General features: G+C 39.7%; 1 protein-coding gene across 1 annotated transcript in view; it reads right to left on the reverse strand.

Annotated features, from left to right (window-relative positions):
* Positions 1-4,994: 4,994 nt before the first annotated feature.
* PIGG (phosphatidylinositol glycan anchor biosynthesis class G (EMM blood group)) overlaps positions 4,995-21,825 on the reverse strand; it is a 68,874-nt gene continuing 52,043 nt past the window's right edge. Inside the window, exons 9-13 of the mRNA XM_075282952.1 lie at positions 20,945-21,393; positions 16,115-16,300; positions 13,823-14,132; positions 12,279-12,442; positions 4,995-5,783 (exon numbers count right to left, since the gene is read on the reverse strand). Of these exons, the coding sequence (XP_075139053.1) occupies positions 5,564-5,783; positions 12,279-12,442; positions 13,823-14,132; positions 16,115-16,300; positions 20,945-21,393 (1,329 nt within the window). The 3' untranslated portion in view covers positions 4,995-5,563. The remainder of the gene's footprint in view (positions 5,784-12,278; positions 12,443-13,822; positions 14,133-16,114; positions 16,301-20,944; positions 21,394-21,825) is intronic.

Consider the following 21,825-nt stretch of genomic DNA (forward strand, 5'->3'; position numbering starts at 1 on the left):
GCCAGGAACGCAGACCCCCCCCCCCACACACACACACACTGCTCCATCACACGCCGGGTGACGTGGCCACGTAAGCTCAGGCCCGCACTGGGCGTGTGTCTGCTTCCTGGCGTGCTAGCAGAAGTACCATAAGTACTTCTGCAGATTGAAATGTAGAGCATCGCCATGTAGTAGCGTGTAATTACATTGGGTAATGCCCTCCCCCCCTCCCAAGAAAATTAGCCCCGGGGCCGGTCCCCACTGGCCCCATACCTTTACAGTTGCAGGCCGGCTCCTACCCGACGAGCTCGCAAGAGCCGACCTGTTTTGATGACAGCCGGAAGCCTAATGAAGGCTCCCAGGCCTGTCATCACTATATTACTATTGCGGCTGGTCTATGACCATCCGTAATAGTAATGTAGAGAATCTCCCATAGACGGCAATACACTTGTATTTCCCTACAATACATATAAGGGCGGGTTCACACCAGCACCTGATCTCTGTTATGCATGTTTCCGTTTTCTGTCGGCAGAAGACGGAAACCAACATTCATTGTCCGCCGCTGAGCGTCTTCTCCTCTCCGTGGCGAACCCTTTTTTTTCTTTTACTGGACACAAACTCCTGCATGTCTGACTTTGTGTCCAGTTAAAAAAAAAAAAAACAACGTTTCGCCACAGAGAGCAGAAGACACTAACCGGCGGACACTTCAAACCCATGAGTGTGTTTGAAAACTGCCTGCCGGTTTCAGTCTCCTGCCCAGTTTCTCAGGCAGGAAATGGAAACCTGTATAACGGAGATCAGGCACTGGTGTGAACCTGCCCTCAAAGTAGAAAATTACTGTGACACACATACACATTAGGTATCCCTGTATCTGAAAGTGCCCAGTCTACTGAATATAGGGTATCTGCAGTGCTCCTATTCCATCGGGAAGGCGTTAAAAGGAGCACTGCAGATACCCTATATTCAGCCAGGCTGAGTACTAAGTAGGGGGGAAAAAACCCAGTCCTCAAGCTCAGGGAAGGGGCAGACAGACAACCAAAACACCCCCTCCCCTTCCCCAGCATCTACTGCACCCAAAATTTCCGGCCATTTTAATTTTTGAAATTTTCCAGTTTTTTGTGGTAAAATTAGGGGTATCGGCTTATATTCGGGTCGGCTTCTACTCGAGTAGAATGGGTGAAAACAATTAAAGCTTTGTATCTGCTCAAAACTTCCAAAATGGATCAGCTAAAAGGCCAAAACATTTGCAGGCCTGTACAATCATTTAACAAGAGGTAGGTGATAAAGTATTTAAAAAGGATACTTCGTTCATAACTAAAGTTTCATCTTGCTCACTATATCACTGGGATGGTTGCACAACAGCAGTGTGAATCAAGCTCTGGCAACATGCTTTTCTACATGGAGATGTATGCATCACTCACACAAGCACCAGAAACTGCATGATGAAATTGTATGGATGGTACTACACAAGGGTAATAACAGAATACTCTGATAAAAATCTAAAACTTAGCTTTTATTGCTATCATTGATAAAAATATTTTAATACAAAGAGTGGTCAAGTCTTTGAGTCACACTTCTCAAGAGAAATTTAAATCATAAATGCTACCGGCATGTTACCAAACATCCCTTCTCCTGGTCTAAGGTAGGAAAAAACACTTCATGGCCAGAGACACTCAAAGACTTGACCACTCTTTGTTTGTATTCAAATATTTTTATTAATGATAGCAATAAAAGCTAAGTTTTAGATTTTTATCAGAGTCTTCCATTATTATGTTCAGTGATTAATAGTTTTCAGGTGGACATTTTATCTGCAATTTTCAGTGAATTAGTACTACACAAGGGGGAACAGAAACACCGATAACCTAAATTTTCCTAGTTGACAGAGATTGTGCCTTCTCTACCTGATCATGTCATGCTTTGTTGAGGCACCAAAACATAAAAGGAGAGATAGTATGAGAAATCTAAAAATCAAGAAGGAGTCTGAAGCAAACAGGAGGTTGCACAGACATCCAGAGTGTGATGTAGTCAGGTAGAGTATAATGAAGCGACGGATTGTGAGAGTATGTATTTAAAGGGGGCCTATCATTGGCAAAAGTCATTTTTAACTAATCACATACTTGCATAACCTTTAGAAAGGCTATTTCATACGTACCTTTTGTATGTAAAATCGCCTCAGTAATTTTTTAATAAGTCCATTTTTATTCATATGCTAAATTAGCCTTCTCCGTTCACCAGAAGTTGTCAGCCAGCTCTCCTCTCCTCTCGCTGCGTGCTGTGTATGAGAGCAGGGAGGAGGAGTCAGCAGCAGCCTGTGCTGTATACACAGAAGACAGTGCACAGGGAGACTTCCGGGGTGCACGGATAATTAATTATTATTATATAAATAAAAACTGTGTCATGCAAAAACTACTGAGGTGATTTACATACAAAAGGTATGTGTGAAATAGCCTTTCTAAAGGCTATGCAAGTATGTGCGTAGCTAAAAATTACTTTTCCCAATGATAGAGCCCCTTTAACCACTTCAGTACCGGGCCAATTTGTGGTCCAGGACCAGACACTTTTTTTTTTTTTTTTTTTGTATGTGCACTTTTGAGGGCTGTAACATTTTTCTCGTATGTATCATTCAACTAATTTTTGCGTTTTTTTTTTCGGGGACACATAGGGCTTGATTTTTATGTTGGTTTTATTTTTGAGTGTGTTTTAAAAAAAATTTATATCCAGGAAAATATAAACATAATAGAAGGGATATTGTGTCTGGTTTTCACTTTATTTTTTTTTTTAATTTAATAACACAAAGTGCTACTGAAAAACTTTATAACATAGTTTTTCCTCTCCGTTACGGTAATTTTTATTTTGTATGGTGTTGTCAGGGGTGGGGCTATAACCTTTAATAACGGCATTTTATTAGCATATTTTATTTATTTTTTTAATTATTTTATTTTCATTTTTTATTTAGCTTTATTATATTTTATTTTATTTTATTTTTTTTCAAATTGTGTCCCCATAAGGTCATAAGAGACCTTTGGGGACATCTGGTCACTTTTTTTTTTTTTTTGTTAGGGAGGCTGATTTCTCCTATAACTGAGGCTGCTACATTTAGCCTCAGTTGCAGGAGGAATCCAGCCTCCTGCACACTGTTCTTTACACTTACAGAGCTGATCTGGGTCCTCTAGGACCCAGCAGCTCTTGTAAGACACTGAGCCCAGCGGATCATGGCAGCGCCCATAGCCGTGTATACAGCGCTCATTGAGCGCTGTATACACAGCGATCGAGAAGGCAGGGAAGGGAATAAACCTTCCCTGCCATCTCTCAGGGAGCTCCGGCTGAAGTTCCGTGCAGCTGCTGTGTTCTGATTGGACGTACCGGCACGTCCTGTCAGAACTAGGCAACAACTCCCAGTCTATGGGCGTTCCGGAAGTGGTTAATATACCGTATATACACTCGAGTATAAGCTGACCCGAATATACCTATTGACTCGAGTATAAGCAGAGGGGGGGGATCCACCATTGCAGATAAAAAGTTTGGTCATGTGTTATGTGCAATGCAGCTTAGTAACTCCATGGGGATCATAGTAATAGCAGTTAACCCCACATGTTCCTCACATTAACCCCCTGTGTGCCTCACATAAGAGTTACTGATATGTGGGACATATGGAGGTAATAATTAGGTATCTTCATAATTATGGTCCTTTATTAGTACCCTCATGTGTCTCACATATTAGTAACCCTTATATGGGGCACACAGGGGTTAATATGAGGGACATGATGGGGTTAACTATTATTAATGTGAGGCACATGGAGTTACTGAAACTAAATGAATGACCCCAAATGCCTGACATTAATAGGCAGAGTAACTAAGGGAAGGTACCTGTGTGTCACGTTACTGTAGCTTCCTCTCCTCCATACAACAGACATCTTCCATAAGACACAATGAATCCTGGCCACTCATCTGCAGGGTAGATGCTAAATCCTAATGTGCTAAAGGACCTCTGATGACGTCTTGACCATGTGATCGAACCCTGGTGTGGGCGGAGCTACTAGGATTTAGACTCAACCTTATCTGCAGATGTTACATACCAGTGGCTACAGGACCTTTGATGACATCACAGTCATGTGACCTCATGACAAGCCAATCACAGAGCAGTATCACTAAAGGACCTCCCCTTCCAGTTTTCTTTGCTCCGTGGACCCTGACTCGTGTATAAGCCGAGGGGAGCTTTTTCAGCATGAAAAATGTGCTGAAAAAGTTGGCTTATACTCGAATATATATGGTACTTATCTTTAGTCTTGCTCTTACCTCATGGAAAATTTCTTTTTTCTATATATACAAAAGTACAGTGAAGTAAAAAATATAAACATCAGATCCTGAATTTATTTATTTATTTTTTTGGAAAAGTAATATACCCAAAACCTATTTACATGCTTGTCAGATTTTATATTACTAAAGAAGATATCCACATAGCTGTGCAGTCAGTTAATGTAATCTTGATACAGTGTAATATAGAATTTATCAGGGCAGATGTACTATTAAAAATATTGTGAAATTTAGGCACAAGTTGTTCCCAAAAAAATGGCAAGTCAGCACCTTGTCAGACAAGTGGTTGTGGCTTAGCCTGAAGGGGAGTGGTTTAAGTTCCAACATTAATGCAGAAAGAAAGAGTTTATAAAAAAAAACAAAAAACAAAACAAACAGGAAACACCTCCTTCTCACATAAACATGCCCCAGTGTTGATGTGATTATAGGCTTAGTGGACTGTAGGGAGCAGCTGGTCACACTTATGCTATAAAAAACCCATATGAATCTGGCCCTTCACCACTAATATTTGACGTAGTTATGTTAGTAGTCATATAATGCTGATAAACCGACAGATCTGACGTTAAGGGCATGATATTTTACTATGCTTTACATGCTGTCTGAATATCTGCTTTAAAGAGAATGTTCATTTGTATGTAGCACCATTGTTATAAAATAGGAATTCTATGCTGACTATGACTGGTGCTATATGACATGGTGCCATTAACTCTTTATAGCAGTCAGAGCTCCATTTTCCTGTTACACTGCTGCCTATTGTAACAGCCACTAGAAGTGAACTTTATTAGAAGTTTACCATCTGTACAATGAAATAAATAACACAATATGCAGTAATCATCTAATCTCCCTTATCGGATATCTGCAGGTTACCAGCATGGTTATGTAGAGGATTGGAGTGCTGCAGCAAAAAATCCTAAGAGTCCTGATCAACCTAGAAATTGGACTCAAAGAAATAGTTATAAAAAAAAACAAACAAAAAAACAAAAAAAAACAAAAAAAACTTTACATTTAAATTTACTTAATCATGGCTGAATGGGGAATAACTGGCTGCAAATCCCGACCTCCAAAGTGGGATTAATGGTAGCAAGCAGGCATTGCCGCCCTACACTATTCACAGAACTCCAATAAAAGTCAGTTGGAGCTATGGAAACATTGTAGTTATGCTGTTTCTATAACTATGCGTTACGAAACGGTTATTTCCTTCTCAGGCTATGACTTGCCAAGATGATAACTCTTTAAAGTCATAAATCTTAATGTGTAACATCCTCATACTTCATTTTTTTGTCACTTGGTTCTTATCTACTACTGTAAACGTCAGACAAACCCCAGTTGAGATGACTAAATGTATCACTTCATAAAGTAGCTTTGGAGAAAAGACACTCCAGATGAACAAGTGGTAACGGAGACCTGTGACCAGAATAATGTAAACAGTCACTGGAAGAGACCGGATGATGGCATAGCAGTAACATCCATGGGCCACAGCTGTAGATGTCCTGAAAGATAACAATAGCAAATTAGTGTGTGCACTACAACAGTCTCTGTATTATTAAGAGGTTCTACAGAAATCATAAAATGGGCTAAAACTCAGATTGGATTAGAATCAATCTTTTGTTACTCTAATAATAATAGTTAGTAATAAAATATAAAACTGCATAACCGTGCAGCCAGTAACAAGTTATCATACGATTAAATTTATAATTGCAATTGTGAACAACTAAAGCATACATTTATTATTCATTTATTAAATAACAAAGCAAACAATGTTGTGTTAAAACCGTTCTAAGTGTCACTTATATCTATAATAACATAAAAGTGATTTCTGGTAACAATCAGACTAATTAATAAATATTGTTAAAAAATATTAAAAAGCATTGATTACGAACACCTACTTAACATCACATGTAACAACATGCAGACATGTAAAGATACATGAAGTAATATTATGACCGTACGCAAGGTTCAATTTTAAAAATGTAAAACATGTTTCAGACCAACAAACCTCTTTTTAACCCCTTCCCGACATTCGCCGTAATAGTACGGCGCTGCTGGGAAGGGCTTCCCGCAAACCGCCGTACTATTACTGCGGATGCATGGTGCGCACACAAACTGTAATACACGGCTGACAATGCCCCGTAACACCCGCGGTCGGAACCGGGTCCGATCGTGGGTGTTAACCCCTGATATGCCGGCGATCAACATGACCGCCGGCACCTCCGGGGTTCCGTTCTAAAATGGTGCCGGTTTCGGGGGGTGCCGGTGTTCGTAGGGGGCAGCCCGGGGTCTGATCAGTGACCCCGGGTCTGCCCCTTCACTTACCCCGTCCTCGCACCTGGCTGATCCTGCCGTAAATGAAGCTGTCAGCCTGTGCGCCTACACAGGCTGACAGCTTCCTATACAATGCAATACACGTGTAACACGTGTATTGCAGCGTATATGTAGTGAAGCGGTGATCAGCCGATCACTGCTTCAATCCCCCATGGGGACAGGAAAAAAAAAGTTGGACAAAAGTAAAAAAATATAAAAGTTTAAATAAGTTTAAAATAAAATAGAAATAAATAAAGCCCCAAAAATCCCATTTTCCCCATATAAAATATTTTATTATGTAAAATAAAGAAAAATAGAAAAAAACATTACATATTTGGTATCGCCGCGTCCGTAATAACCTGAACAATAAAATTAAAACATTATTTAACCCGAACGGTGAATGTCGTTAAAAAAAAAAACTTAGAAAACCGCACAAAATAATGATTATTCACCACCTTTCCCTTACAAAATGTTCAATAAAAAGTAATCAAATGGTCAGATGAAAACCAAAATGGTACCAATAAAAAGAAGAGGTCTTCCCGCAAAAAATAAGCCCTCAACCAGCTCTGTCTAGCGAAAAATAAAAACGTTATGCCTTTCAGAAGATGGCGATGCAAAAATAATTGATTTTTTTCCCTGAATTGAAATCTATTCTGCAGAAATAGCAACGCATTAAAAAAATCATATAAATGAGGTATCGCCGTAACCGTACCAACCCGCAGAATAAAGGTAACATGTTACTTATGCTGTACGCTGCGCGGGAAAAAAAATAAATGCTAAAAGCAATGCCAGAATTGATGTTTCCTTTTACATCCCACCCAGAAAGAGTTAATAAAATGTAGTCAATAAGTTACAGGCCCCAAAATGGTGGCACATCTAATACCGCAAACACCAAGCCCTCATATGGCCACATTGCCAGAAAATAAAAATAAAAATCTAGCTTGTACAATGTGAAGGCAAAAACCCCAAAAGTCGCCAAATCATTAGGACATAAGTGGCTGCGACTAGAAGGAAATGTGTAAGCTGTGCAAGCGTTTTCAGGGGACACCCGATATTTAGAGCTTATGACAGATAATACAGCAGCGCTGATCCCCCAGAATGCCCCTCTTCCCCATCCGTGTCATAGGAGCTGGTGGGAAAATAGAATGGGATTTGGTGTACCCAATTTACTCCGCACAGCTTACACATTCACTTCGGGGTTACTAATGCTCACCACATCACTTGATAAATTCTTTGAGGGGTGCGGTTTTCAAAATGAGGTCACTTTCTAGAGGTTTCCACTGTTTTGACACCTCAAGGGCTTTGTAAAAGTGACATGGTGCCTGAAACTGATCACAGCCAGATCTGCCCTCTAAAAGCTCTTTGGAGCGCCTTCCCTCCTGCGTCTCGCTGTGCGTCCATATATTAGTTTACACCCACAAGTGGGGTACTATGGTAGTCGGGAGAACTTGCATAACAAATTGTGGGGTGCATTTTCTCCTTTAACCCCTTGTGAATGTGCAAATTCTAGGGCTAAACGAAAATATTAGTAAAATAAATTCAAATTTGAAAATTTCACCTCCATTTTGTATTAATTCCTGTTAAGCACTTATAGGGTTAAATTACTAGGGATATGTTGTTTTGGCTTATTTAAGGGGTGCAGTTTTGAAAATGGGGTGATTCATGGGGGGTTTTAATACAGGGGTCTTTCAAAACGCCTTCATAACTGGATTAGTCCCTTAAAAAATGGGTTTTGGAAATTTCTTGAAAATTTTGAATATTGCTGTTTCACTTGTAAACCTTATAATGTCCGTAAAAATTAAAAGGGCTCCTAAAGTTTGATGCCGACATAAAGCAGAGATCTGGGACATGAGATTTATGATATAATTTTGGCGGTCTGACTATCTGTATGTAATGTACATCATTTCAAACTTTATAAAATGCATATTTTTCAAAATTTCCACCAAATTTCCAAATTTTTCATAATTAAACACAAAACATATCAACCAAAATTTACCACTAACATGAAGTACAATGTGTTACGAAAAAACAATCTCAAAATTACTTTGGTAAGTTAAAGCGTTCCAAAGTTATTGCCACATAAAGTGACACATGTCAGTTTTGAAAAATCGAGCTTGGTCAGGAAGTCAAAAAGTGCCATCGGCGGGAAGGGGTTAAAATTGAACTTTGCGTACGGTCATAATATTACTTCATGTATCTTTACATGTCTGCATGTTGTTACATGCTTGTGATGTTAAGTAGGTGTTCATAATTAATGCTTTTTAATATTTTTTAACAATATTTATTAGTCTGATTGTTACCAGAAATCATTTTTATGTTATTATAGATATACATAGGAGAAAACCAATAACAATGTCTTTGAATTCACATTGATATAATTTTTCAGAGACACATTAATAATCTATCAAATTGTTTGTTTGTTTCTGTTTAAATTGGAGTATTTTGATCTTTAACATGTTTTTTTTAATTTGTTCTTTCGTTTATTTGTATTTTTGGATTAGATCTGACGAAGGGGTATATCCCCGAAACGCGTTATCCTAACCAATAAAAATTCTACATTCACTGTTGTAATCTAAGGTGTGCGCCATCAGGCCTCTTCTTTTACCTACAATATAGCTCCACACCGACTTTATGGCCGTTCTAGCCAGTCGGTCTACCTAGGTGTGCCGCCACCTTTTCTACACCATTGAGGATATTATATATATATATATATATATATATATATATATATATATATATATATATATATATATATATATATATATATATATATATATATATATATATATATATATAGCACAATAGGCCTCAATGACTAGTTGTGCTTATCGTATACATGCTTACTGAAGAAGGTTCTATGTTCCTTAAAGGGGTTGTCCTATCACAAGGATCCTATCTATACTGCTTGTTAATGTGAATGTAAGACTTTTCTTAAATACATTGCTTCAGCAAAACTGCTTTGTTTGGCCGCTATATCACTTTATTCACTTTATTTTTTTTACACATCCCTTGACTTATCTGGTCATAAGTCAAGTGATGTATCTGCTGCTCTGAGGGGGGAGGGAGGAGGGGCGAAGTGCACGGCAGCGAGCCTGGAGTGGGGGGTAGTTTATCCTTTGGGGGGGAAGGGGCCGCCAATACAGACCTGGCATCCACTATAATAGAGAGGCGGATGCCGGGGAGGGTTAGACGCCGGGCACTGATGCCTGCAACATCGCTATGCTCCTACCCTGCATGAAGCCAGCAGCGGCAGGAGCGATGCTGCTATTCCTGGGGGGGGGGGGGGGGGGGAGTGCTTGCGTGTACGGCTCGGCATGAGTGCTCGTAGTGAAAAAAGCAGCCCATTCATTTCTTTGGGGAGCGCTCGTATGCCGGCTCCCATGGAAATGAATGGGAACTGCTTTATACGCCGCTGATTCTGAACGTGTTTTACGTTCAGAATAAGCTGGCGTATACGCGGTGTGAACTCACCCTTACACAGCAAAGCAAATGGCTGCAGTCCATTCAAACCACTGGTTATAATTATAACTAGGTCTGGCATGAACACACTAAAATATTTAAAATTCATTGCATGTCAGCCCCCAACAGGTTTGGCCAGTTTTTCACGTCATACGTTTTTCCCTCCATACCCTGATGACGTGTGAACTGGCAAAACCTGTCAGGGAAGACTGACATGCAATGAATTTACACAGAATTACAACCAGTGGTTTGAATGGACTACAGCCATTTGTTCTGCTGTGTAAGGCTAGGGTTAAACAGTGATTTTAGCCCCAACCCTGTGAACAAAGATCATTGACCTGCTACTCCTTCACTCATGTTAGTTAATGGTAGGACACTGCAACCAAAGATACGGTATCAATTTAAAAAAAGTTGAGCGTTCAACTTTCTTGCAAGTTAAGGTCGTAATAAGGTTAAGGCCCCACATTGCGGAAATGCAGCTTTTTTTGTTGCAGATTTTGTTGCGTTTTTTTAAGCCAAAGCCAAGAGTGGCTACAAAAGGAATGGGAAATATAGACGAAATGCTTATACTTCTACCTTCAGCTCAAGTGAAAGAGCCGCAAGGCGATGCAGCAAACATTGCTCACACATTGGGAATCACCTAAACAGTAAACACAGCTAGTCATTGGTGTCTTTTGTGCTACACATATAGTTACTGTCGGCAGCATGCAGAGCGGTTTTATTGCCTTGCTGTTTGTCTGTGTGTCCCATGTCATTTTCTTTAGGCCGTGATTGGCCTAATAAATCACTAACGTAGACCTATGGGAAGAATAGGCAAATCTGACTTCCATGATGTAATTAGGATGTCAGTGCCTCAAGTGTGCACACCAATAGAGGGCGCTGACTGAGAACGTGCAAGTCTATCTTCCATGATGTAATTAGGAAGACAGAGTCTCAGTCAAACAAACCTATAGAGGGCGCTCCCTCTGACTGACTGAGACTCTGTCTTCCTAATTACATCATGGAAGATAGACTTGCACATTCTCAGTCAGCGCCCTCTATTGGTGTACATACTTGAGGAACTGGCATCCTAATTACATCATGGAAGTCAGATTTGCATAATCTTCCCATGTTCATTTGCACAGTGGAGCGCTCATGGCTTAATAAGACTCCACACACCTAAATGGTAGTTCTCTCCTTATAGAGTGACGATATCCCCTTAACGTAGACCTAGTGTGGGTTTTTAGTTGCCCATAGGCCCATTTTTTTGCCTGTGTTTTCCAAAGGGTAGTGTCTCTGTTTTGGTAGCTGGGTACACCCCAATTCTACACAGGCTGATAAATAGAAAGAAATATGCTACAGCCTACAGAATAGAAAAAGTACTGGTATTCTAGTTGAAGTAGCTTACTACTATGTTAAAGGAGTATTCCCATCTGAAGGATCCTATCTGCACTGCTAATTTATGTAAATTTAAAAGATTTCCTAAATACCTTGCTTTAGTAATGCTTGTTTGTTTGCCTGGTATGTGAAATTATTCCTCGCATTGTTTTCTTGGTGCATTGCCTATATCTGATATCTTCATCTTATAGGAGGAGTCACTGCTCTCGGGAAGGGAGGGGGGGTTGTTAGGGGGGCTGAGTGCTCTCCCCGTCTATCTTCTGCTGTGCAGAAAATCAGTTCAGCTAATTGCAGTTTTTTTTCTCTCCAAACTTGTGTAATGTAATATACATTTACCGTGCATATTATTTGATCTGCATTTAGATTAGATTTCTAGTAATGAGAATAAACTCTCCTGGTAAAGGCAATGTCTATATCTATTGAGATACATCAGTATCCTATACATCAAATAGGCAAAGCCTGCCCACCAGGCTACAGAAAGTGAAAAGAAGAGACAACAGGCAAACAATTGAGAGGGGAAAGGAAAAAACCCATTAGGCTGAGGGCCCACGTAAACGCCGCAGTTTGGCCATGACAGAAACACTGCCAAAAAAGCCGCAGCATTTTACAGTACCTGCAAAGTGGATGTGAGTCTGGCTAATTCCATCCACACATTGCAGAAGGGGGAAAAAAAACCAACAACCCACAAGCGTTTTTGCAAATTGCAACATGTCATTTATCGTTTAGGGGAACGATGGAATTTTCCGTGTAGGTGTAATAGAGACAGAAATTCTACAGAGGAAATCTTTTTGTCTGTGGTTTGCTATATGGGGCCTTTGCTTTAAGTATTTTAGGAATCATATAATTACTTGTTGATTTCTCCACTCAGATAACACAACAGATGCATAGACCAAAGTAAAGGCCCACTGTAGGTCACAAATGCAGTAAGTAAAATAGCTGGTATCTCAACGTAGCTCTCAAGACCAACAAAACCAGCTGAAATATCCACTGTACTTATGGTGTTGGAGTTTCCCTGTAGAAAATGAATAAAAAAAAATAAAAATAAAAATCATAAGTATCACATCAAAAAAAGTGGAAAGTTGTATCATATTTCATATATAATACTCTGTTCCACATTAATCAAAGTAATGATATTTCAGGTATTTCTATCTGCAGAGGGTGCTCAATAGCATGCAAAGAAGACACAATCTAGTTTTTCTCTTTTTGTTTAAGTCAGTGGCATTTTCCAAAACATAGAATCCTGTGGATATGGTAGAAAAAAATGCATGTGTAAAGCAACTGAAAATGAAGAATCCCAATGAGATATATGAAATGCATTTTTAAAAAAATATTTCAGATAATTTTGCCTTGACAACTGCCCCATACTCTCCCCTCCAAACCCATACAACAGTACTGGACATTCTGCAAGGGCATAAAGTGATCAGGTATTAATATGTTAATGTCACACTGAATGTACATCGTAAGCCCTCGCGGGCAGGGCCCTCTACCCCACTGTGCCAGTCGATCACTGTTAGTATTATATCTACCTGTATATTTTGTGTATTGTATGTAAACCACCATGGAATTAATGGTGCTATATAAATAAATAATAATTAATAATAATGTAGATACTTGGAAAAATGCTTTACATACAGCATTCTGTGTTTTGCAATAAAATGTTTGTTACTTCACATTTTAAATAAGCTATAATATACATATGACTTCGCTTTTGGTTTGTATTAACTTTTATTGTGATACATGTAGAGGAAGGCAAAAGCAGAAAACGATGTGCTCCAGATTGGAACCGTTAAATTGGATACTAGATCAGTGGATCCCCAAATTTCCTCAAAATTAGGAGACTAAATATTTGTTTCATGGCAATGATGGCCTAAAATGGGGTTCGCATCCAGCTGAATGGCCGGCTGCCTCAAGGACTGTGGCAGCTGTAGCAATCATATATGGATGGAGCGTTGGCCTGGTAAGGCAGCACTGAGGTTACCAGCATTCCGTGTCTATCACATGTTAGCTTACATACAACCCCTATAGAGATCGGATGAAGTGGTGTGGTTTTTAAATGCTGCAATACCCCGAAACACGTAATCCTAATAAATGTTTAACTACTTCCTCTTCGCCATTATTTCTTTCTATTGAAGATCTGGTTATTTGGTTGGGAGGAGAACAATCCCTGGTTTTGGGTTATCTGGAGGTCAAGTCTCCATCCATGTATGACATTTACTATGATGACATGCAATTCCACAAAAAAACAAAAACAAAACCAACAACACCATTCAGAAAGTTTTGGTATTACCCTCTATGCGAATACTTTTGAAATCTAATATGTACTTTTCTAATATGTATTTTTTCCAATGATATTTTTTTTTTCTAAAAATGCTACTTCCTACATGTCACTTACCTGAAAAAAGAAAAAAGCTTGTCCAAACCAATAATGCATTATAGTAATCTGAGCCGCATCATACTTCAATATCCTCCAGATGAACATAGATAAAATAATCTGGATCAGGAGGCAGAATACCAAAACCACAAGATTGTGTGGTCGAAACAAAAGAGCTGCAAGAAGGATTAATCCACTGTATACTTCCCATAATCCCACGGTTTTAGTTTTGGAATCCGTGTGCATAATATGAGATTTTAATAAATCTTTTATTCCAGTTATAAGAATCCCAAGCACAAATATGTACACAAAACGAGCTTCTGTGATTCCTCTGTAAAACAAATCAATAAAAAAAAAAAAACAGAATTAAATGGTATTCACATATTACACTGTATCTAGCACAAAGTGTCTCTCTGGCCAAGCAGTGCCTAAATCATGAAAGGGAGTCTATCACAAAGAAACTTAACCCCCATTTGCATTAGAGATGAGCGAGTATATTCGATTGAATACCTCCCCTGCATAGTTAGTAGTGTAAAAAAGCGCCAGGAAGGTAGGAGGGGCATCTAATTTTTACTGCCCCTTCCACCTTCCTTGGCGCTTTTTTTACACCAATAACTATGCAGGGGAGGTATTCGATTGAATATATTCGCTCATCTCTAATTTGCATATTTAGAAAAATATCTGGTTCAAGGAAATGTTGCATAGCTAAATAGAACTAAATATAAAATCACAACTAATTGTTCATTTATCACAATCCAGGTAAAATGTTCAAATATTTTAGGATATACCACACCCCTATTTATATTCCACATAATTTTGGTTTCAGTTATTCACATATCAGCAATCTTAGCCTAATAAGCAGCCTTAGCCTAAATGTGGATGTGCCAATATGGACACTTATACCCTATCCACAGAACAAGGATAAATGTCTGCTTGATGGTGGCTAAGACCCCAGTGATCAGGAACGGAAAGTTCCTAACAAGAACAACATACACTACTTGTGAATGGAGCACTAGTGTGCTTGTGTGACCAGTGCTCTATTTACTTCTATAGGGCTGCAAACACTGCCAGAGATTAAAGTCCCAGCAGCTCCATAGACGTGAATGGAGTACCAACCATACAAGCTTTCTGATGCGACCAGATACTGCGATCCCCTGTGATTGGGCACTTATCCCTTATCCTGTGGACAGGGGAAAAGTGTTCATAATGACACAACCCTATTAAGTGCTACAACCAATCACGGATCCTAGTGTCCAGAGAAAAGAGGTATTCTCTTCTAAAATGGCCTTCACACTCTGTCATACAGGTTCTGTATGATTTGTTGGTTAACACCTGAAGTTATGCAATTTGCATGTCATTTTTTTTTTAATTTTTCATCGTACACAATATAAAACACAAACGTGAACAAGCGCAAGATGTTATGACAGTAATACAAATACAAAAATTACAGCAACACTCTAAACAGCACCAATACATATATGGAACTGAAAATGCATTACTGCTATTTGTTATATAAACATACAAGGTTATTCAATTATGTATACAAACAACCTCAAATTTTATATGTACAGACAGTAACTAATAGCAGTAAAATTGTAGGTGTCTATGACAAATAGCAGCAATTCATTTTATGTTTCTTGGTGCTGTTTACAGAGCGCTGCTATAATTTAGTTATATTACAGCAATAGTAGCTTATATCTGTGTACATTGGGATGTGCGGTCTAAATTTTGTGTTTTGTACAGTATATGGGTGTGTGGATCCCTCCGATTTGCACTTGCACAGGACTATTAAAATTGAAATACAGCACACTCTTAGATTCTAGTCTAAGGCTATTTTAATTTAAATGCAGTATGGTTCTGGAACCTACTTGCCTGGTATTCACACCATAGACCTATTCTAGGTGCAGGAGAGGTATGTTTTAGTGTTTGTTCCCCATCTAAAACACTTGTCAAGGCAGATGGGCTTTTCCAAGCTCGATCAACATGTATACAAAGCCATATTTGTATGTATAAATAGTAACAAATAGTAGTAAATTTGCATTTTTGTAAATAGCACCAAGACATGTTTTCTTATACAGACTGTGGTTATCCAATATAGTTCTTTCTATTTGTACAGGACACATTTTTATGAGATATGCCTATTTTTGGAGTACAGCAGTGCATATAATTCAATTCATTCATCTGGATAGCGGCTGCATAGTGTAGTGTAGCCCTGGATTTATACAGAAATTACATTTGAAATGAAGTGCAAATAAAAGAAATGAATTCAGGATAATACATTAAAAGGAAAAAAAATGTCCAATTAATACTTACTTTGTAATATTATTTTGTTGCCAAGGAAACAAAACATGGCCTACGGAGGCTCTGTAACAATAAACTCCCAGAAGTCCAAACAATAATGCTACTTTAGAAACTAAAGAGCATTTTCCTTGAATTAAAATAAAGATCATCACTAAACAGATTCCTACCAAAAAAGACAGTTCAGCCTTGTGTTCAGAGCTGCAAACATAAAAAAGTGGAATCAAAAAAGAAAAAGGCATGTCAAATACAATCCATATATTATTATTATTACAGGAGCTCAAGAATTTTCCAAGACAGCAATATTCATCGAGTCCTTAAGGCCAATGTCACATGTTGCAGAAAAGTTACCTTTGTTTGATGCTAAGGCCCCACGTTGCGGAAACGCAGCTTTTTTTGGTTGCAGTTTTTGTGCCCAAGCCAAGAATGGCTACAAAAGGAATGGAAAATATATAGGAAGTTCTTATGCTTCTACCTTTTGCTCAAACCACTCCTGGATTTGGCTGAAAAAAAACTGCAAAAAAAAAAAAAGCAAAAAAAAAAAAAAAAGCTGCGTTTCCACAACGTGGGGCCATAGCCTGAAGCAGATTTTGCTGTGGTTTTGAGTAGAGATGAGCGAACAGTGTTCTATCGAACACATGTTCGATCGGATATCAGGGTGTTCGCCATGTTCGAATCGAATCGAACACCACGTGGTAAAGTGCGCCAAAATTCGATTCCCCTCCCACCTTCCCTGGCGCCTTTTTTGCACCAATAACAGCGCAGGGGAGGTGGGACAGGAACTACGACACTGGGGGCATTGAAAAAAATTGGAAAAAGTCATTGGCTGCCGAAATCAGGTGACCTCCATTTTAGACGAATAGTGGATTTCAAATCCGGGTCATATGAGAATGTGAACTTTGTGACTATGAGACAGGGATAGCTGTACAGGCAGGGATAGCTAGGGATAACCTTTATTTAGGGGGGAATGTTATTAAAAATAACTTTTTGGGGCTCTATCGGGTGTGTAATTGTGATTTTTGTGAGATAAACTTTTTCCCATAGGGATGCATTGGCCAGTGCTGATTGGCCGAATTCCGTACTCTGGCCAATCAGTGCTGGCCAATGCATTCTATTAGCTTGATGAAGCAGAGTGTGCACAAGGGTTCAAGCGCACCCTCGGCTCTGATGTAGCAGAGCCGAGGCTGCACAAGGGTTCAAGCGCACCCTCGGCTCTGATGTAGGAGAGCCGAGGGTGCACTTGAACCCTTGTGCACCCTCAGCTCTGCTACATCAGAGCCGAGGGTGCGCTTGAACCCTTGTGCACACTCTGCTTCATCAAGCTAATAGAATGCATTGGCCAGCGCTGATTGGCCAATGTATTCTATTAGCCTGATGAAGTAGAGCTGAATGTGTGTGCTAAGCACACACATTCAGCTCTACTTCATCGGGCTAATAGAATGCATTGGCCAGCGCTGATTGGCCAGAGTACGGAACTCGACCAATCAGCGCTGGCTCTGCTGGAGGAGGCGGAGTCTAAGATCGCTCCACACCAGTCTCCATTCAGGTCCGACCTTAGACTCCGCCTCCTCCAGCAGAGCCAGCGCTGATTGGCCGAATTCCGTACTCTGGCCAATCAGCACTGGCTAATGCATTGTATTGGCTTGATGAAGCAGTGCTGAATGTGTGTGCTTAGCACACACATTCAGCTCTACTTCATCGGGCTAATAGAATGCATTGGCCAGCGCTGATTGGCCGAATTCCGTACTCTGGCCAATCAGCACTGGCTAATGCATTGTATTGGCTTGATGAAGCAGTGCTGAATGTGTGTGCTTAGCACACACATTCAGCTCTACTTCATCGGGCTAATAGAATGCATTGGCCAATCAGCGCTGGCCAATGCATTCTATTAGCGTGAACTGAGTTTGCACAGGGGTTCTAGTGCACCCTCGGCTCTGCTACATCAGATTGCTACATCTGATGTAGCAGTGCCGAGTGTGCATCAGATGTGTAGTTGAGCAAAACTGACTCAGCACTGCTAAGTCTGCATTCGCATAGGAATGCATTGGCCAGCCTTCGGCCAATCAGTGCTGGCTCTGCCGGAGGAGGCGGAGTCTAAGGTCGGACCTGAATGGAGACTGGTGTGGAGCGATCTTAGACTCCGCCTCCTCCAGCAGAGCCAGCGCTGATTGGCCGAATTCCGTACTCTGGCCAATCAGCACTGGCCAATGCATTTCTATGGGGAAAAGTTAGCTTGCGAAAATCGCAAACCGACAGGGATTTCCATGAAATAAAGTGACTTTTATGCCCCCAGACATGCTTCCCCTGCTGTCCCAGTGTCATTCCAGGGTGTTGGTATCATTTCCTGGGGTGTCATAGTGGACTTGGTGACCCTCCAGACACGAATTTGGGTTTCCCCCTTAACGAGTTTATGTTCCCCATAGACTATAATGGGGTTCGAAACCCATTCGAACACTCGAACAGTGAGCGGCTGTTCGAATCGAATTTCGAACCTCGAACATTTTAGTGTTCGCTCATCTCTAGTTTTGAGTTAAAGCCAAGAGTGACTTCAAGAAATGAGAAATATAAGGGTGTCTTCATTTATATTAGATTTCTAGTAATACAAAATCTCTCATGGTAATGCAATGTCTCTATATCTATGGAGATACTTCATAGTGTCCTGAATATCAGTCAAAGCCCACCCACCAGCTTACTGAAGAATACAGGAAGTGAGAAAAAGAGACAGAAGGCAAATTGCTGAGAGGGGGAGATGAGAAATGCTTTTTAATTTGATCATTTTATATTTAGGGTCATTATCCTGCAGTACATTTTCTTTTTATTTTAATATTTCTATACTTTTCTTAAATTTTTTTTTTAGCCCCAAAAGCAGGCTTGAAATTTTGAGAACCTAACCACTCACATAATACTCTGCAAAACTTCTGTATTATGTCTGTCAGCATAATAACAGGCATCTCATAAGGTCTCGTCACCACTATGATATTCTATTAAAGACTGCTGATATAAAGAATATTCATCATGGTATATAATGGGTTAAATGGTAGAGGGTAAAATACAGCTGTCAAAAACAATTGCTCCTGCAGCTTTATATATACTATACCATTTATCTAAAAGATGGCTAGACTACTCAACAAGTACTTTAACCTTTTGCCTCATGCCCAATTCCTCATAAATTGCGATCTGGGCCTTTAAAGGGATTCTACCATTAAAACTTTTTTTTTTTTTTTTTTTTTGTGGGTAAGACGTCGGAATAGCCTTTAGAAAGGCTATTCGTCTCTTACCTTTAGACGTGGTCTCTGCTGCGCCGTTCCTTAGAAATACCATTTTTTACCGGTATGCAAAAGAGTTCTCTTGTAGCAATGGGGGCAGGCCCCAGCGCTCAAACAGCAATGGGGCCATCACCACCGCTGTTAGAGAAGTGTCTAAAGCGCCGCCTCCTTCTTCGTCCATAGTGTCATCTTCAAAGTCTTCTTCCGGCACAGGCTCGTAACTTCTAGCAGAGCAGACTGCGCAGGCGCACAGGCAAATGGCCGCTAACAATACTGTGCAAGCTGCAATTTTCCCGTGACCTGTGCGCCTGCTCTGCCCAAGGCCTAGAAGTTACGAGCCTGCGCCGGAAGAAGACATTGAAGATGACACTGCGGACTAAGAAGGAGGCGGCGCTTGGAGACTCTTCTCTGGCAGCGGTGGGGACGCCCCCATTGCTGCAAGAAAACTCATTTGCATACCGGTAAAAACTGGAATTTCTAAGGAATGGCGCAGCGGAGACCACATCTAAAGATAAGAAACGAATAGCCTTTCTAAAGGCTATTCTGACGTCTTATCCACAAAAAAAAAAAAAAAAAAGTTTTAATGGTAGAATCCCTTTACATATAGTTTCATTAGATTACTACTCTATAATACTGTATTTTATTTGTGAATGTACCTTATGATTTGTAAAGTGTTGAGGAAAAGATTTTGCGATATACATAAAGATTATTATGGTGTGGGCACAGAGGGTCCACTTTGAACCATTATATGCCCCATATTGGATTCTCTTTGCCTTAGACATTAGACTTTTTCTCCATAGGAAAACATTGTAGCGCAGAGATTCAAGCACATCTTGTGGATGAATCCACAGAGCCCTGACCTAAGTAATCTGCAATGAATACAATTTGCCAAGAAAGGAAACACGTTAAACTTGTACATTTATTTCAAGTGGCTTTGAAGAGCGCAATACACCAATGAAGTATAAAGGGCAAGGTAAAGGGATTCTATAATAAAAACCAAAACAAAAAAACCCCACCTTTTTAAATTAAAAGCACGTAGGAATAGCCTTCTAAAGGCTATTGATCTCTTTCCTTTATTTTGCAGGTTCTCACCGCTGTTTTTGAATTTTTCTTTTTCTTCATTATGCTAATTGTGCTCAGAGAGCACAGGGGCGTTCCCCCTGTGCTCAGAGCACAGCTTGATCATCAATTCCAGCGCCGCCCCTGTCTTCGGTTTCTGACGCGTCTCCTCCTCTTCGCTCCTCTTTTAACACAAGGCCACCACAAAAAGACCAACGGAGCAGCCGACTGCACATGTTCTGCCGGCCATTTTGCAGTGGTCCTTACACAAGACCACCACAAAATGGCCAATAGAACATGCGCAGACGGCTCTGTCCAACCTGAAGTGGAGGAGATGCATCTGTGAAGCTGTGCTCTGACCACAGGGGGAATGTCCCTGTGTTCTCTGAACACAATTAGAATAATGAAGAAAAGCCTTTATAAACACGTGCTTTTAATTTAACAACTTTTTTTTTTTTTTAATTATAGAATCCCTTTAAATAGGCATATAATGAATACACAATGAGGAATCTAGGCTTACCTTGTCAACCAGTGCCCAAAATCTGAACGATGTATCCACTGAACTCCAGTTTGATTCAAGGGACGTAATAACCGGAAACATATAAGGATAACACCAGGACTTGTCAACGCAATCCATTTTTCATTTTCTTTAATAAAACATTCTAAAATTGATAATCTTTCTTCTTTTAATTCCTTTTTGTGTGCATCATAAATTTCATTAATGTAAACATCTCCTTGTACTTCATGGTCTACGTCTGTAGTATTCATTGGATTTCTTTTTCTTACAAGAAAATATTTCCTACACATTTCTTGAGATAAAGCCAAACACAAAGTGTTGACAAGGAAATACCAGGTTTGATGTTCCTCCTCAATAAAACTACTTGCTCCCATACTTAAAACATGGCCAAGTGTCCCCACTAATAGAAGAAGGTCTAGTTCGGACCATGTTGACGTGCTGGAGCTTTGTTTCTGAAAAGCATAACATCCCAAATATCAAACTTACAAGGGTTGTGCAGTAAGTATGCATAAAAGAAAAGAAAACTTTGCTAAATTAAAATTGACTATAAAATACATGTCATAGCCCATTAATTAAACAAAAACAAATTTAAAAAGCTCAAAATTTTAAACACCTTAACCCCTTAGAGACACAGCCCAAAAGTGACTTAAGGACCAGGCCTCTTTTTTCAAATCTGACATGTGTCACTTTAAATGGCGATAACTTTGAGACGCTTTAACTTACACAAGTGATTCTGAGATTGTTTTTTCGTAACACATTGTACTTCATGTCAGTAGTAAATTTTCGTTGATATGTTTTGTCTTTAATTATGAAAAAATAGGAAATTTGGTGAAAATTTTGAAAAAAATGCAGTTTTCAAACTTTGAAATTGCAAGCCTTTCAAA

This window comes from Leptodactylus fuscus, chromosome 1, assembly GCF_031893055.1.
Source record: "Leptodactylus fuscus isolate aLepFus1 chromosome 1, aLepFus1.hap2, whole genome shotgun sequence".
In the NCBI taxonomy this organism is placed as follows: domain Eukaryota; kingdom Metazoa; phylum Chordata; class Amphibia; order Anura; family Leptodactylidae; genus Leptodactylus; species Leptodactylus fuscus.